At 36.7% G+C, this 17,993-nt stretch overlaps 1 protein-coding gene across 1 annotated transcript; it reads left to right on the plus strand.

Annotated features, from left to right (window-relative positions):
* The first annotated feature begins 313 nt into the window (after positions 1-313).
* LOC112184229 (LRR receptor-like serine/threonine-protein kinase IOS1) lies at positions 314-3,031 on the plus strand. Its single transcript, XM_024322493.1, has 9 exons — positions 314-822; positions 942-1,013; positions 1,097-1,177; positions 1,370-1,524; positions 1,658-1,890; positions 1,983-2,109; positions 2,222-2,290; positions 2,382-2,571; positions 2,725-3,031. Exons 1-9 carry the CDS (start codon positions 314-316, stop codon positions 3,029-3,031), a joined length of 1,743 nt encoding a protein of 580 aa, XP_024178261.1.
* Positions 3,032-17,993: the final 14,962 nt, after the last annotated feature.

The following is a 17,993-nucleotide window of genomic DNA, read 5'->3' on the forward strand; positions in this document are numbered from 1 at the left end:
TATTTCAATTGTTTACATGTATGTTGATTGACGTTTGATATTTGTTAGTGTGTTATGGTTATTGTAATTTCTTGCTCTTACTGCATTCAGAGTTAGCATTTAGGAAATTGAATAAAGGCCTTAGGTATGATCTTAATTTAAGGCCAATGCATTTGCACAATCCTGGATTGTCATGTTCTAGTGTTTGAGATTAAGAGTTCTTTCTTTCTTGTCCTTTGTTTCTTTCACTCAACCTATATAGATTGTTCTATAGCAGTAGACAAAACAAAACAATGCTTGATTATTTGCTAAAGTCTTGCATCTTTAGTACGTAATGAGTACTGCAGGCACTGCGATGAACTCTAGTACTCCCATGTATATCGGTTGGAATCCACCAGATACAACTTCTGAATACTATGTGTACATGCACTTTGCTGAAATCCAGAAGTTGAAAGCCAACGAGTCCAGATCCTTCAATATCACCCTGAATGACAAACTTTTTTATGGACCTCTAGTGCCAAGTTACTTGAGTACAATTACTATTTACAGCCCAGCAGCGTTAACAGGAGGAAATTTTACATTCTTACTCTTCAAAACTGAGAATTCAACACTGCCACCGATCCTCAATGCCATGGAGTACTTCAGAGTCATAGATTTCTTGCTTTTATATATGTTCATTTTTAGAGGCATCACCATGCTTTTAACTGACTGCTTTAACTTAGCTAGCTGTCAACATGATTCACTCATAAGTTGCTTGAAACTTGCTATTAGGGACTTGTCCTCGAGCGGCTTGACAGGAGAGATAACTTCATATATATCCAATCTTGACATGTTACAATCTTTGTAAGTATTCCAAGCTCGACTACTTAGCACTAGCTGACTTTATATGCACATATATCCGCAGTAATTAGTACCTGAATTTATAAATTAATGTATGTATAATTGTATATGGCTGGATTCAGGGATTTATCTAACAATAGCTTAACTGGATCAGTACCTGAGTTTCTGACTAAATTGCCAAACCTGAAAGTCCTGTGAGTATTTTGATTTGAATTAATTGTTTCTGCAGATTCTTGGTTATCTAGAATAAGTTACTAAATTTGCTCTATCTCTGCAGTAACTTGGAAAAGAACAAGCTGAATGGTTCACTTCCAAGTATGCTTATCGAAAAATCGACAAGTGGTTCACTATCGTTAAGGTCTTTTTCTGTCCAAAACCATTATGCAATATATTCGATCAGAGTATTTCCTTCTGTTTTCAATAATAATCTTATATTCTTTGATGTGGAAAAGGTTCTATTGTTAGGCGTTGTTGATCTACTATACAAATTGAAAACTATATTGTCTACTAAATTTCCATGACTGATATGCATCAACCTTATTCATGCTAGGGTCGGAGAAAATGAAAACTTATGTGCAGCAATTTCATGCAAAAAGAAGAAAAACAATGTATTCATTCCAATAATAGCAGCAGTTGGTGGATTTGCTATTCTGTTTGTAGCATCAGTTGTTATATTTTTTAGTATGAGAAGAAAAAGAAAACAAGGTAAAGCTGTAATAATTATTACTAACAGTTGAAAGTTTGGTTACCTATAGACTAGAGTACATGTTCTTAGGTAAACAGAGAGAAATTGTTGTCATCATAGGCTAATGAAATTCTTGATGATCTAACTCCACAGTTGGAACAGCAGTGGCAGATTCCAACATTCAAATGGATTCATTAGAAAATTTCGAGTCCAAGAAGAGACAATTTACATACTCAGAGGTGCTGACAATTACTAACAACTTTCAGACAATTCTTGGGAAAGGTGGATTTGGACTGGTTTACCATGGCTATGTAGATGATACTCAAGTAGCTGTGAAAGTACTTTCTCCATCATCAGTTCAAGGATACCAACAATTTCAAGCAGACGCATGCCCTAAAACCTCATCCATGCAGAATAGCTAATGAGCTCACTTATACCTATGTCGGAACAAAATATGACTTGACCGCTCAATTTGCAGGTCAAACTTCTTATGAGAGTTCATCATAGAAACTTGACTGGCCTTGTTGGATATTGCAATGAAGGAACGAACATGGCTCTCCTCTACGAATACATGGCCAATGGAAATCTGGAATCGCATCTCTTGGGTATGGTTTTGGTCACTCATTAAATAAAAGCTTTGTCATTGTGCATGAGATTCCACCTAGTTTGATTATAATCTTAAAGACAAAGTTTGGTTTTCTGATCTTGGCTGAACAGGTGAAGATAGCAATGTAACTCTCTTGACTTGGGAAAGTCGACTTAGAATAGCGGCTGATGCAGCACAAGGTTAGCCAGTGAAGATTTATTCCGTTCAATTTATTCAATGCTCGATCTCCTATTCTATTTGCAATAATAAAAGAGAAAATTTGGAATGTAGGACTGGAGTATCTTCACAATGGTTGTAAGCCACCTATTATCCACAGAGATGTGAAGACACCAAATATTTTGTTAGCCGAAAATTTCCAAGCAAAGTTGGCTGATTTTGGCCTATCCAGAATGTTCTCAACTGACGAAGGCACTCATATGTCAACAGCTGTTGCTGGCACCCCTGGATACCTTGACCCTGAGTAAGTTCCTACCTTCATCACGTATTTATGCATTAATTCTGGTTCAGAATTAAAAATCTTCAACACTTATAGTGCCTTTAAACTTTCAAGTTTGAAACAAATATATACAATTGATTTAACTTCTATAATAGAGTCTAATGATTTGGCTTGCAGGTACCACATAACAGGCTGGTTGAATGAGAAGAGTGATGTATATAGCTTTGGAGTTGTTCTCTTGCAGATAATAACTAGCCGACCTGTGATATCAAGAACAGCCCAAGTGAATAGTCATGTAAGTCAATGGGTTAGCTCCATGCTTTCTAATGGGGATATCAAAAGTATTGTTGATCCTAAGTTACGAGGAGACTTTGAAATCAACTCTGCGTGGAAGGCTGTTGAGTTGGCAAGGGATTGTATGTCTGAAATGTCAACCGGAAGGCCAAACATGAGTGAGGTGGTGACAAGACTCAAAGAGGTTTAGGCGCAGAGTTGGCTCGAATAAATGAAAGTGGTAGGTTCAGGTAATTAAGAAAACAAATTCATACAAGATTGTAGGTTCAGGTAATTTTAGTCATTGTTTTGTCTGTAGGAGGCACTTTCATGATACTGCAAGTATGTAATTGTTAGTTAGAATGCAGCAGCCATCAAAGCTAGCTAGAATGCTTTCTATTTTTGCTACATGGTATAGATGAATGTATGGATGATTGATAAATATGTATAGATCTATAGCAATATTTGGAGCAGAAATATGTTGAGCTAATTAATAGTATTAACTTTCTTTCAGCAGGTTGAGGCTGAAGTGTAAAAGTTGGAGCAGCTCAAGTCAAGTAAGCTCAAATAGATCATTTTGAAAAAGAATTTGGAACTGGAGCATCCACCCGACACACTAGGTGCAGCTCCCTTAGCACTACACTATGCAAGTATGAGAGAACTTTAGTCGCAAATATTTCTCTCGCAAAGATTTGTTTGTATCAGCTTTTGCTATTTTTCAATGTTAGCTAGGATGTAGCAGCTATCAAGCTAGCTAGAATGCCTTCTTTTTTGGTTTTATGGTGTGGATACATGAATGTATAGATGATTAACAAAGGCTGCTAGCTCTTTTGGTACATTAGACGCTTGAATTAGAGTACTTCATTACGTAATATATATTAAGCATTATATTTGTGCAAATATTTCAGGTACAATATCCATAATGCATGAACAATAGTGAATTAAATTACGGGGTATGAATACGCATATGTCGTTAATCACACAACAAATAACTTGTAATCACACAACGGTCCCTATAAAATTTTGTTGTCTCATTAGTACTCACACAACCGTACAAATATGTATCAGTTGTCTAATGTTAAATCACCCAACGGTATAAAAACAATGTGTTGTATGACTTGTGAAGAATTCAACACTGAGCCTCACACATACAACAGTTACTTATGATACCTGTTGTGTGAAGGAACAACCAACAACAGTCGCCATATTTTTCTGTTGTGTGACAAGTTAACCAACAATAGCGTGTACTTACTACTGTTATCTGAGTGTTATGTTTATGTTGTGTGAGAAGTTAACCAACAACGGCATGTACTTACTTCTGTTGTCTGATCACCATCGAAAATGCGCCGCATCCAATTTCTGGCATTGGCATGCGCAGAACTGGTGCAACGGTTATAAGCAATGCGTTGTGTCTATGATATTCAGATAACGGTGTTTCACCGTTGTGTGAGTGTGCTCATCACACAACATCGAGATAGACGACAGACATGGTGCACATCACACAACAGATTTCCACCGTTGTGTGATGCAGTTTTTGTAGTAGTGTGGGCTTAAGCACATCCCCCTCAGCAATTTTATATATATAGTCTCCTCTTTGAGACTATAAGAGCCTCATCCGGGAGGCATTTATATGACTTATGTCATATTTTATTTATTTTATTTTTCCTTTGGTCATATCTTGCTTGTCCCTTTAGCTCGTAAAACCTGCATTTTAATTTATCTGCAAGCCTCAAATAAACCATCAACCACAATTCTCACAGGAGTGTTTTCCCTCCATATGAGAATAAGATAATTTATAACTCTGCACTAATTATTTAATGATCATGTAAGATAAATCATTGCGAGTGTTACCCCCACATTAGCATAGGGCATTTAAAAATATCATTGAAGTAAATAGTAAATGAAGACTAGAAATATAGATCATAACCCCCACATTACTTGATATTAGATGTTCTTAAAGACATGTTTATAAATATTTACAGGAGTTATAGCTAGAGCTTACCCCGCATCACCAAGATAGATGCTCTTCATAAGAGAATTATACTCATAAGTCATAACAAAATCAGTTATGTAAAAGTCTTAATAATAAACATTAAAGCATACTAATGACATAGTTAAAATTTCAAATAGTAACCCCATTATTGAAATAAATAAAAAACTTATTGGCTCATTAAAGAAAAATGACAAACTTCTTACAGATTGAACTTGCAAGTATTCCGGGAGCATTCTCTTTTATGAGATAACCTGTTGTATTTGTGTATACATTGGCTAACACAAAGGGCATTTGTATATCTCATAATGCACATAGAAATTAAATTGTGAAAGTAAAAGAAAACTTACCATCTTTATTTTATTTTCCTGCAATAACTTAGGAACTCAATAAATACTATTACTTAAGATTTAATCATGAGACAAAATTATTATCTGTCACCACAATTTGGAGTAACATCGATCATTTTAGGTATGAAAAAATAGGATAAATAATCATTGATTATAACCTGTAACTGCAATGAAATATAAACTTCTCGAAACAAAACAAAAAACAAAAGTCATTGTAATTGAACTGACAACATATAAAGAGCTACAACAGACTTTAGGTTAATTACATTTACATTTAAATTATTGACATATTCAATAGTATACAAAAGATTTACTATCATGTACATAAGTGCAATGAAATAATAACTCGTATAATTCAAACAGTATCTCATATTTAAGATGTACATACCTCAATAGTAACTCATTTCTTTACCGTCATTGCTCACAGTAATATTGGTTGATTGCCAAAATAAATTAAAACAAGAAATAGCTAAGCTGATATTCTAACAGAACTCATTGCCATTAAACACAAATTATGTTGGCATGCAAGAAACATATGCCTATACAATCTATAGTAGCTACAAACTATTATGCAATATATAGTTTACAGTGAAATATTAGTATTATCATGCAACTGATAAGGATTTTTCCAGGTGACCAATATTATGCATGAAAATTTAGTAACAATGTGGATGGAATAAAGATATCTGCTACTCAACTAGTACCATATAGTAGCAGTTCTGGTGGGTACGAAAGATCTTAATAGAATATGGACAAATATGTATTATACGTGGGAAATATAACAAGTTAAGCAAGGCTTTCACATGGTCATCAATCACAAACCGGCAATTAACAATCAAAATAATTGTAATTGGTTAGTTGTCTATATACATATATGCACATATGAATGTATTCAACAACCCAAAATTGTCACTAAGATATGAAGGGAATGATAGCTTCATACGATAGACATTAGATACCCGATGGTAGAATAAACAAGAGACAGTAGAATACTAGCTAGAATAGAATTAATGACAAACCATTTCATACTTCCTGGTAATAACCTTGATGTTGAATGATAGGACACCTGATTACATGTTGCGGTTTGCCATAGTTGCACAAGACCATAATGCTTGTATTACTTTTCTTTTAACTGCGGGTTCGGAACAAGACTTGCAAAATAGAAATGACAATTAGTATAAACAAATAGTGCAGAATAGGTGACTAATAATATAGAAAAATTTGATTAACAAGTTAACAAAGATTCCTTATGAATCTTCTCTTAGATTGTTGTAAAAAATATGGGACGGAATTCCTGTAACATTAAAATAAAATAATATGAAAATATCTTGGGAAATAAAAATTGAGATATAAATAAGAAAATGAAATAAAGTAAGAAAATAATATAATATATAGATTTTTAAATATGAAAACTTATCGAGTCGAGGCATGCAAGCGCACTGTCCTAAGAGAAGATTCGTCCCCTACTGCACAGGTTTGAATGACGAACTTCCCCCAAGATACAACAACTCTTAGAGCTCCGTCGTGCAGCTAAGAAGCCCCATTGAACCTTTATCAACCGTGCACTCAAAACAGTGTATAAGTAAAGTATGTATATGTATAGTTTGTAAGAATATCTTTGGTAGAGGTATTTGGCTAGAGTGGTTGCATTATGGTGGATTATACCGTCATGTATACCCTCATTAGCCGACAATCTGAAATCCCACACATATGCATGTTTCATGTCTCACCATATGCCTTCCAACCATAGCCACATACCCTTATATAGGGCACACTTACCATACCATCAATAGCCTCATTAACCATATAACGGTCAAATAATAATCATATATTTAAAACATAAAACCGTTAAACCATAATATAGAAATAAACACAAAATAAAAATAACCCCCAAAATAAATATTTAAATAAATAAAATATATTTTAATTTTAAATCATAAAATTTCCAACATACTTACGTGTCTTTCTCAACAACGTTGAAGAAGTCTTGATAGTTCCTTGCCACTTCGGGGTTCAGTGTCTTCCAAGTTGGTTTCTCGCAGTTGACACCCTTGATCTTGTTCTCCACTTTTTTCTGGGCCTGCGGCACTTTTCTAGCTTTCTTAGGTGCAGTCCTCTTCCTCATTTTTGCTTCGTTGGGAGTGTCGTACTCCCATTCCTCTTCTCTAGCCTTCTTGGCACCCCTCCTGTATGTCTTCACATTCTTCTCTATAAAATGTATCTCCACAGTTTTATTTTGTCTTTGTTGTTTGGGTTTGGCCCATTCTTTCTCTTTTTCCTTTCCAACTTCTATCATCACTTCTTTCTCATCAATCATCCTTATTATGTTATCGAAATGTTCTTCCTCTTCTTGATTCCCACCTTCTGGATGTTCTGGTTGTTCTAGGCTTTCTTCTTGTTGTTCAAGTAGTTCCATTGTGATAGGAAATGTTGACGTCATTATCTCTGTCGAATGTCCCGCACTTGCTGTATAATGGGGTTCCTCTCCGATGCTTGGTCCAAAGTTTGGATTTTCATGCTCAACTTCATCAAGGAGGGGCACTTTTGGCGTAAAAGGAACTATCTAAAGCTGTCTTTGTGGTGGGGGGGACCTCTCCCTTTTCCTTTCCAAGCCTAATGTACAAAGCTCTGATGAGATTATTTTTTGCCCTCTTTTCATTCTCCAGATCTTTAATCCTCTCATTGGCAACCTTTAGCCTAGACCATAGATCTCTGTTATGCTCATTCAGTTCCTCTTTTGCTTTGGCAAGCCTTCCTAGCTTTACCTCCATTTCTTTGGTGAGCTTTGTCTCACCAATGGCTGCCTCCATCTCACTGATTAGTCCTTTGATATTCCCTGTCAGCCTTTCATTTTGTTCCTCCTCTGCTTGGCTTGCCTGGGGCACCAGCAAATAATTGAACCAAAACCTGTAAGTTATTGACCCCCAATAATGTGTTTACTGGGGGGCAATAATTATTGCCCCCCAGTAGACCACCATAAAAGTTCCTATTTCAAAGATTCATAAGCCAATGTATTAAATAAACACACAAACATCAGTTTTCACTTCAAAGGCCTAATTTTAAGTTATAACTGAACCAGGGTCCCCAATAATGTTTCTATTGCCCCCCCCCCCCAATAATTGGCAGTAGACAAGCTCAACCATGATACTCACCCGGTTGTCGAAGCTTGGTGTATCCTGCACCTCATCACCCAGCTCGAGGTCTTCCAGTTCAAGTTTCGTAGACCACAGTCCAGCTTTTATTAGATCCTGTTACATTTAATATAAGTAAGTTCAATGTAGTAATGAGATATGTACATGCATGTAATGTTTTTGTGTTTTCCTCACCACGACCAAGTTCACATTCCTGAACAGCTGCTCCAGGTTAAATATTTCCTTTATCGACCATCGAATGAATCTCGGAGTTTCCTGTTCCTTTCCAGGTATCCAGGTCTTCGCCTTGGTCTTCTCAAGGAACCAGTAGTAAATGAGGAGAAGGCATCCATTCATTGTGGCTGGACTATTTTTCCTATACTTTTGTAGCCCTTCCATCAAGAAGTCCAGAATCAGCCTTGGCCAGTTGTACATGTTTATGGTCCCAATGCTTTCACATACGGCTACCATATCCCATGTAATTTGAGTTCCAGTTCTACTGAAGAAGAATGTGCTAAATAGATACTTGATTATCAGCACGGCTATCTTCTGGGCGTCTTTCTGTTTTGCCGGCTTTTTCAACTCAGTAACCAGCTTCGATTCCACCTTTGTTCTGAGGACAGCCTGCTTCTTTAAAGGGCTGCCAAATATTGGGGAGTCTTCCATCTTATCCCCAACCACCCGCTTGTTCACGTTGAATACCTCTCCCTCAGCCAGAAGGTGAAATAAAGCCGTGATGTCCTCCTCCGTTATTTCCATAGCAACATCACCAAACTTCCACTTGTTGTATGTGTCAGGACCCACCCCGGAATTACCCTCCTAACTCCAAGATGGACCTGCGGGGCCCACTTTTCGGGAAAATTCGACAGAACTTCCCTTAAAAGTGGACAACCCTAAACCTGCTGAAAATACTTCTAAGTATAATAAATTTCTATGCTTGAAGCCACCCTGCTTCCTAGCAACAATCCGCAAATTTCCAAGTATAAACATCGTACTACACAAACATAACCACTTATATAAATTACAACCCAGCAAATCAAATCTTTCAACTTCCTCCAATATTATACAACTCCCATACACTCATTAAAAGTCGTATAAGTCAACAGCGTGTCCCACACGCTAAAAGAATAATTAGGTTATCATTAAGGCATTCCCAATGCCAAAATCGAAAGTCGATAAATAAATATGGAGATTTACTCCATCGAAATCTCATTCCGAAAATAAAATCTCAAATCGACGAATATAAATATAATATAAATAGTATAAATCCGGAAATCACATCGAAAACAATTCGTCGAAAATCAACATCAATTATAAATTTGAATCCGAGCATAACAACTTAATAATCAAAATTCACAACCGGTATAAATCATAAATACTTCATAAAAATCATTATTGGAAGCAAATCCACAAGATAAATCGCAATCAAACTCTGAAATCAATTCATATGCTCGGAAAGTAATATGTTAATTAAATAGAACATACTTTAGTAAATAAATGCATGCATCACTTATTTAAAAACAAAAGTCCACTCACAGTGTACGGCTAAGCCTGCCGTCGATCCGAACCCTCCTCGAGGGAATCCTCCTCACGTCCTGTACAATATAACGTTCGTAAACCCATAATTACAGGATGAGAAACTAAATTACGATAAGTAAAACTAAACCCTAACATTATCTTTATATGCCCAAAATTACCAATCTTCTTCACTAATGTCATTCCCTTAATGTATGGGCCTTAGGGTAGAATCAAGAAAATCCGATGGATGGATTCCTCGTAATTCAATTAACAAATTCCACCTTTGAACAACATCAAAATCCATACTCACTCCATCTCTAATTCTATCCTAAAGCTGCAATTATGAAACTAAATGTATAATTGACTAATTATCTCAACAACAGAAGTCAAAGTCCGGCCAAATATAGTCTCATGCGCCACCAACAGTGGCTGCGCGTGGCACCCACGTGCAGGTACCAACCTCCACCACCAGCTACCAAATTCCATGTATAGCAACAACTCAACCCACTGATTAATTTTCTCAACTACAACACATCCAAATTTTACATGGAAATGGTAGAATTCGGCCGGCGAAGATAACCCAGAAATTCAAGAACCGTAGGTTGTCGATTCGGCCCCAACACAACGAATTGGAAAGCAAGACCTTAGGGGAAATGATCTCCGTCGAAAACCGAGCCTTCGACGCCTGTTTGGTGACCGGAGATGGCTGGAATCGTTGGAAATCGACAATAATGGGGAACTGCTATAGTAACCTTCCCCGCTCAAAATCGAGCTCCTCCGGCCAAATCTCCACAAAATACCTCCACAGATGTGACAAGGGGAAGGAAGGAGACGAGCTTGGGGATAGCCGGATTTCGTCGTGGGTCGGCCGGAGGGGGAAGAAATCAAAGGGAGAAAAATCGGGCCGAAAGGGAGGAAAGGTTGGGGGAAGGAGAAGAGAGAGTTACCGGGGCTGGGTAGAATTTCCGAAAATGGAAATCTACCAACAGTAACTTCCATATATATATAAATTACAATGAATAGTAACTTCTACATTTTTGGCCATAACTCTCCCATACTAAGTCTAATTTTTACGCACCACATATGCACGCGCTCGGTTTAAAGTCCTCTACAACTTTCATGAAAGAACGTTTCCTCAAATTTTGACCCGAAAAAAAAAGTCAACTTTTAGGGCCACTAAAATATCGATAAAAAGTAAAAATTGAAAATATTCGACAATTACCGTCCAAATAGTGAGTAAATCGTTAATTCAAGATTCGGGACGTAACAGTATATGCAGTCAAAGTGCCTCATGATTATCTCCAGGTCCACTTCATACTTGTGGACCTGGATCTCGGTTATCTTATCTTGCCAGAATGGTTCGATAATTTCACCAAAATCTGTGCCCCTCAATATTTCCTTCGTTTCTTCTGGTATTCTCTCCTTGTGTGCATCTATCACTCTCAAGAAGGAACTGAGTGTGCACTTCTGCTGCTTCCACTTAATCTTCGCTTTTTGGACCTCGTTCTTCTGCACTTCCTTCTTAATAGTCCCTTTCCTTGGCTTCTTGGCTTTACTCATCTTCGGTTTAACATTTCTCCTCTTCTTTGTTTCTTCTTCTTCTAAATCCTCTTCCTCTTGAACTGTTTTCCTTTTTGGCTGTTGTCTTGTTTTGATTATAAACCTCTTCATTGTCTGTTCGCCTTCTGATTCTAATTCTTCTTCAATCGATTGTTCTGAATCTTCATTGACTTCTTCTTCAGCAGATTCTTCATTGGAAATCTCATCTGCCTATTATTGCTTCTTCTTTCTGATTTCGTCTTATTTTTTTTTGAAGTGGCTGGTTAGACGTTGACTCAGTACCATGATCCGAACTCTCTGAACTCTGGACATCTTCTTCTGAGTCACTCATCAGGGTGAATTTCGGTCTACCCATTCTGCGCAGAAACAAAACCAAAATGATCATTTTAAAATTGTCAAGAGAAGATTTCTGACCCCTAAAAAAGACATTATTGGTGGACAATAATGTCTCTACTGCCCCCCACTATACCATCAAAACTTGCACCAGTTTCTAGGATTCACAGAGTATTGCACTTTAGCACAACCAAAACCAAAATGAACATTTTATAATCAAGAAGAGAAGATTACTGACCCCTAATAAAGACATTATTGGGTGGCAATAATGTGACTACTGCCCCCCAATAGACCATAAAAAATTACACCACTTTCTAGGATGCACAGATTATTGCACTTCTTTACACACAAAAACAACAGATAACTTCTCAAAGCCCCACATTATTGGAGGGCAATAATATGTCTATAGCCCCCCACTAGACCTACAAAAACCACACGATTCCTTTTATTTACCGACTACTGCTATTTAACAAACTTCAAAAACCAGATAACAAACGCAAAAAACAGAATACATATCAAAGCCTTATTTACAGGTGATTTATGAACCACAGTCCAAACATTTTTGGGAGCCAATAATCTATCTATTGCACCTCAGTAGACCAACAAAAAAACACTCCATTTACATTGAAATAGTAGATTTTTGTACTTCAATGAATAGAGCAGTGATCATTGGCCCCCAATACAAAGTCTATTGGGGGCAATAATGTTATATCTTTTATGGTTAGGACTCCACAATAGGCTTTCAAACAGTCCTCATTTTCACTCAATTAATAGTTTATAATCAAAAAACAACATTCATAACAATATTTCACTAGTATGAACCAGAAACCCTAGACTTCACAGATTTTTGCACTTGCAAATTCGTATCACAAATTTTACATATATGAACCAAAATGAAGCTATTAACAAGTTTAAAGCGAAGATTTATGTAATAGATTCCGCTGAAAACATGAAATCTGAAAAAGGTAGTTGGAAATTGAGATTTCACCTGATTCGATATCTCCGGAGCCGGAAAATGGGAGAACTATTGCCAGTCCTTGAAGCGTGGTCGCCGTCGAACTGTGAGTATCGAGGTGTGAGAGAGAGAGAGAATCGGGTATGGAGGGAGGAAGAGTTTTGAATCGGTTTGACGTTTGAGAGAGTGAGATAATTGACGAGCCGTGCGGTAGTGGGTAGTGGCACTACCGTAATTACTTTTTTTTTCAGAGGCCAGAATAGTCATCACACTGTTGAATTGGGTAAGTGGGCACAAACAGTTGAAGGTGGAGTGATTGGGAAAATATTGGGCCATAATTAGGTAACTGGTCACGGCCCCCCCCTATAACAAAATAACCAAAATTTGTTGTACTCTAGTTGGTTAGGATATTTGGCTCTCTTACCTTTCCTATTAATATAACATTCAATTTTTTTTTTGAAATTCATTATATTTCCTATATAACTTTATAATTTACCTAAAACAATTAAGTAAAGATAATTAATTTCTGCCTCATCATTTAATACAAAAGTAAATTTAAAATAATTTGAATTTGAAATTTCCTTAAACTAAATTTGAATATTTTGGTGTAGTTATTACTGATTTTTTTTTTTCGATCAAAAGAATTCATTAATCAAAAAGCAGATTACATCAAGGAGTATATAGTGGCCTCATTAAACCCACCACAAACCGGTTGGGAAGAGTACCACACTCCAACTAAATCTCAAGTACTAGACTTCATCAACTAGGATTGGTAAGAGCCACTCCGGAGCCATTTGCCACCAATATGTAGGAAAAGGAATGGAAAGAGCTGCCCTTGTGATAGGAGCATTTTAATGCGACGTTTTAACTGCATTTCCCTACATTTCTTACGTTATTTCCTTATTAAAATCCTGTTTAGGAAAGTTTCCATTCTTTGATTGGGAAAGTTCCTATTTGTAGAAAGTTTATATTTTTGTAGTTTCTATTTATCATTTTTAGTAAGTTGCCATTTTTCATTTTAGGAAAGTTTCTATTTTTCTTATTAGTTTCTATTTTTTTAGGACCTCCAAGCAAGTGGAAAATCTTGAGGAGGAAAATCAAAGTTGCAAGGAAGTGGAAAATCTTGAGGAGGAAAATCAAAGTTGCAACCAAGTGGAAAATCTTGAGGAGGAAAATCAAAGTTGCAAGGAAGTGGAAAATCTTGAGGAGGAAAATCAAAGTTGCAACCAAGTGGAAAAACTTGAGGAGGAAAATCAATTCAAGTTGAACAAGTGATAAACATGTGGGAAGATATTTTTTACAAATTTGTCTAACATATCTAGCCCTTCATTTATGTTCATCTCCACCCTCCATTCATCATTTTTTGGGCTATAAATACACTTCTCCTCTCACTCTCAAAACAAATTCCTTCATCCATTTCATCTTCTTGTCTCACCATTTCCTCTCCATTTTCCTTAGTCACCAATTCCTTCATCCATCTCATCTTCTTTGTCTCTCCATTTCCTTTTCATTTTTCTCTCCATTCTCTAGTTTTCTTGTTCCATTCTCTAGTTGCAAAGTTCTGCGTTTTCAAGCAAGGAGAGGAAGAAGAAGAAGGAGCCGTGAAGATCATATCCTCCATCATCCACCTTGAAGGCTTGCTTCCAAGATTCAAGATCCAACCATCTAGCTCTCCATCTCCATCTCCCCTCACGGTGTAATTCATTCTTTTCCTTGTAATGATATTTTGTTTTCCTTGTTTGAATTTTTGGTTTCCTTGTTTGATTTCGTATGAACTTGTTTCTAGTTAACAATAATGTTTAGGGCAAAGTTTAAGCCCAATTTCTATGTTTAAATAAAGTTTTCGAATTCTATAATTGTGATTCTAAGTTTCTTATGTGAGTTTGTTCGATTAAATTTGCTTTACAGAAAACTTTTATATGTTTATCTTATTTGGGTCGACACTTATAGGATTTGCATGTAATTGGTGCTAGGTTTAAGAACATGAAATCGACTTTTCGTTTTGTGTAACTTGAATCAAAAGTAGTAAAGGTTCTGGACAAGAATCGAATTTAATTGAAGAGGATTGCAATTAGGTGGACTTTTCCATAACTAAGTTGTACACTTGAGTTGATAGCCTTTCTCTATGTCTAATGCATTGAACATGTCATGATTGACTAGCTTTCTAGGGCTTGATTGCATGTTTGATAGGATTAATCTAGGTGCTTTCGCTTAGGTTAATTAGCATTGAAAAGTAAAATATGGGAAATCATTTGATTTCGAATGTTTCACATGATCAACTCCTTTCTCATGACTTGGAAGAACAATTATAGGGTTTGAATCGAATTTGATTACATGGAATTGATTTTGATCTTTGTTCCTTGCGTTCCACCCTTGTATATATGTTTTTACGTTTTATTTATTTTAATTTTAATTTTAAGAATCCTATTCCCCCCTTATTTGTGTTTACTTGTATATATTTATTCTTTATTTTATTTTTGTAAATAATACTTTATTATTTTAATTCTTTATTTGTTTATACAATTGTATATATTTATATTCTTTATTTTATTTTTGTAAATAATACTTTTCTTTATTTGTTTCACAATTACAAGTGTACCCTCAATCCCCGGAATAGAACGATCCCTATTTGCTTATACTACTAACGATATTTCAGGGTTAAATTGCGCGCTTCCCAAAGGCGCATCAATTTTTGGCGCCGTTGCCGGGGATTGAAAAATCACTTGCTAAATTGTTTCATTTATTGTATATATATTTGTTGTATATAAATTGTTTAAAACTTAGTTTAAATTATTATTTATATTATTGAACACGAATTTTAATTGTAGGTTGTAAATTGAGAGGAATAGGTGAAGTCTCTTTTGTTAATATTGGCCTAAACCCCTTATTGGTACCTAGCTCAGGTCCCTTAAGGTTGAGGGCGGCCTTTATTAACACTTGTTGAACTGTCTTCACACTTATGAACTTTTTCATCTTAGTAAGTATAGCCTATGTGGAATGGTGTCTAGGAAGGGGACAACGTTCATGACGGGTTTTTGAATCCAGAAGTGCTTGCAAATGGGCCTAAACCACTATGTGGGAGTAGCTCATGCCAAAATGGATTTTTCCTCTCGTGTTCGTCCTCCCCCACCTGGCCATTTCAGTAAGGTTGCCCAAAAGATTTGAAAGGGAGTTTGTGTCTAGGCGACTATACTTGGGCCGCACGTTCACTTGATTTACCGCTTGGAATTTGATTCGATATCAATAATGTTTATAATAAAAGAAATACTTGTGAATACTCTATACGTGTAAATTATTTTGTTGTTTCACACTTTAAACTTGTAAAAATACTTTTCACGTTTTATACTCACTTATATACTTAACTTGTGTCTTATGTACAATATACTTGTTAATTATACTTGTAGTTTGTAATTAATAGTTATACTTGTTTTTATTTTGTATTTCTTTGTTAATTATAGTTACTAACTTTATTTAATGTAGGTACCGTCTGGCTGCAAGACGTAAAATACAAGCGCTACTTGGGAGGCAACCCATGCAAATCAGATTTGTTTTCTCTTTCCCTATTTCTTTTTATTTTTCAATTTTTCTCTTTAGTTTTTATTTTAGGATTTGTTTTCGTAAATGTCTTCTATCTATGCTTACTTATTTCATTGCATGCTTTTAATTAATTACATTGAGGATAATGCAATATTTAAGTGTGGGGGAAGAGATTTATATTTTTGTCTTTCATTTTGAGTCCTATATATATATTTGTCTTTTATTTTTGAGTCCTTTCTATAAAAAAAAAATATTAAAAAAATATTAAAAAAAAAATTGCATTCATTCAGTCTTATTTACAAAAAAAAAAAAAATTAAAAAAAAATAAATATATATATATATAATAATAATAATAATAATGCTAAGTCATGTCTGCATCTCTGTAGGAGTTGAGACTGAGCTCAAGGGAAATGTGAGAACCACCGCCATAACCGCCACCTCCCTCGGAAGTAGTCTTCATGTTGCCAAAGATGTCCTCACCATGCATGGGGAATAGTGGAAGGGTTTCAATCTCCTGGTGATCTCCTCCTCGTTGTTCCATGAAAGATTGTCCTCCTGTTGTGCCAAAGGAGGTAGTACTGGTATTAGTGTTGAAGGGTGAGGAGGAATATGGGTCAACACCATAGCCGACACGTGACCCAAAGTTTAGATCAATGGATCTACCATCATCAGTAGAACTAGTGGATCCAAAATTGAGATCGAGAGATCCACCAACCGGAACGTTCCGAAATTCCTTCAACTTCTGCCTCTCACGAGCCTTGAGGTTCTGGAACCAAAAGAAGACGTTTTTGTCCTCGATCTGCCCATACTGTTTCAGATGGAGGCAGATCTCTTGAATCTGCTCTGGAGTTGGGTACTTAAAACCCTTATCATAGTAAAGGCCCTTGAGGATTCTTAGTTGAGGCGGTGTGGGAGCCCACCGGTTATTAGTCCCGGCTGCTTGGTTGTTTCCTCCATCCTCGATTTGTTGTTGGGTCTGTTGCTCCATTAGTTGCAGAGTTTGTGGTTCCATGTTGATGAAGAAAGGATTTGAGTTTCGAAAGAAAGGCTGAAGGGTTGAGAGAGAAAGGCTGGAACTCGGAAGAATTTTCTTTTGGAGTGAACAGTCGCTCAGAATGCACCTATTTCTAGAACGAGTGAGCAGATCTCCACCGTTGGATCGACGATCTCTGAGATTAAATCTACGCGTTGGATTAAAGTCACCCAAAAACACGGAAAAGTTGTTGACGCGTGAAGGACACATGGGGGAACCAAATTGATCTCGAGGAGCTGTGACAGATAAGCTACAGCCGAAAGCAGGTATGATTGCCGTAAATTAAGGAAAAGAAAGGACGCGTGGGGGAATCAAACGAATCTCGAGGACCTGTGACAGACAAGCTACAGCCGAAAGCAGATCTAAATGCCATAAATCCAGGAAAAGAAAGGAATATTTACACGTGGAGGAGTTTCTTGGGCCGTGAACTGTCATAACTCTTCTCCTTCCCGGAGAAGCTTTGTTAAAACCGTGTGCCTGTTGAGATTTCTACCCTATTTTGTGCTTTACATATACATCCTTTTTTGTCTCCTCCAGATTTTACTAAGGTTTGTTTAAGCGTGCAGTTTCAAATTCCTTCTACTTCCTCATGGCTCGAACCAAGGTAACCCCTCGCAGGGGCGTCAATCAACGCCGTGTTCTCTCTTTGGAGGAAGAAGGTCGTCAGGCGGCCACTAGAGCTGGGCTTACTCGTCCATGGGACCATCGTCCTATCCGTGAGCGTACCCGCAGTCCCCTCCTCTGCCTCGTCGCTCTCCCAGACTGC

This window comes from Rosa chinensis, chromosome 2 (assembly GCF_002994745.2).
Source record: "Rosa chinensis cultivar Old Blush chromosome 2, RchiOBHm-V2, whole genome shotgun sequence".
NCBI lineage: Eukaryota > Viridiplantae > Streptophyta > Magnoliopsida > Rosales > Rosaceae > Rosa > Rosa chinensis.

Bases quoted from the DNA above. Each gene is read 5' to 3' on its own strand.
- LOC112184229 (XM_024322493.1), top strand. From the start codon at position 314: ATGAGTACTGCAGGCACTGCGATGAACTCTAGTACTCCCATGTATATC. The intron at 2,110-2,221 runs GTATGGTTTTGG...TTGGCTGAACAG, and splicing joins TCTGGAATCGCATCTCTTGG to GTGAAGATAGCAATGTAACT. The intron at 2,291-2,381 runs GTTAGCCAGTGA...TTTGGAATGTAG, and splicing joins AGCGGCTGATGCAGCACAAG to GACTGGAGTATCTTCACAAT.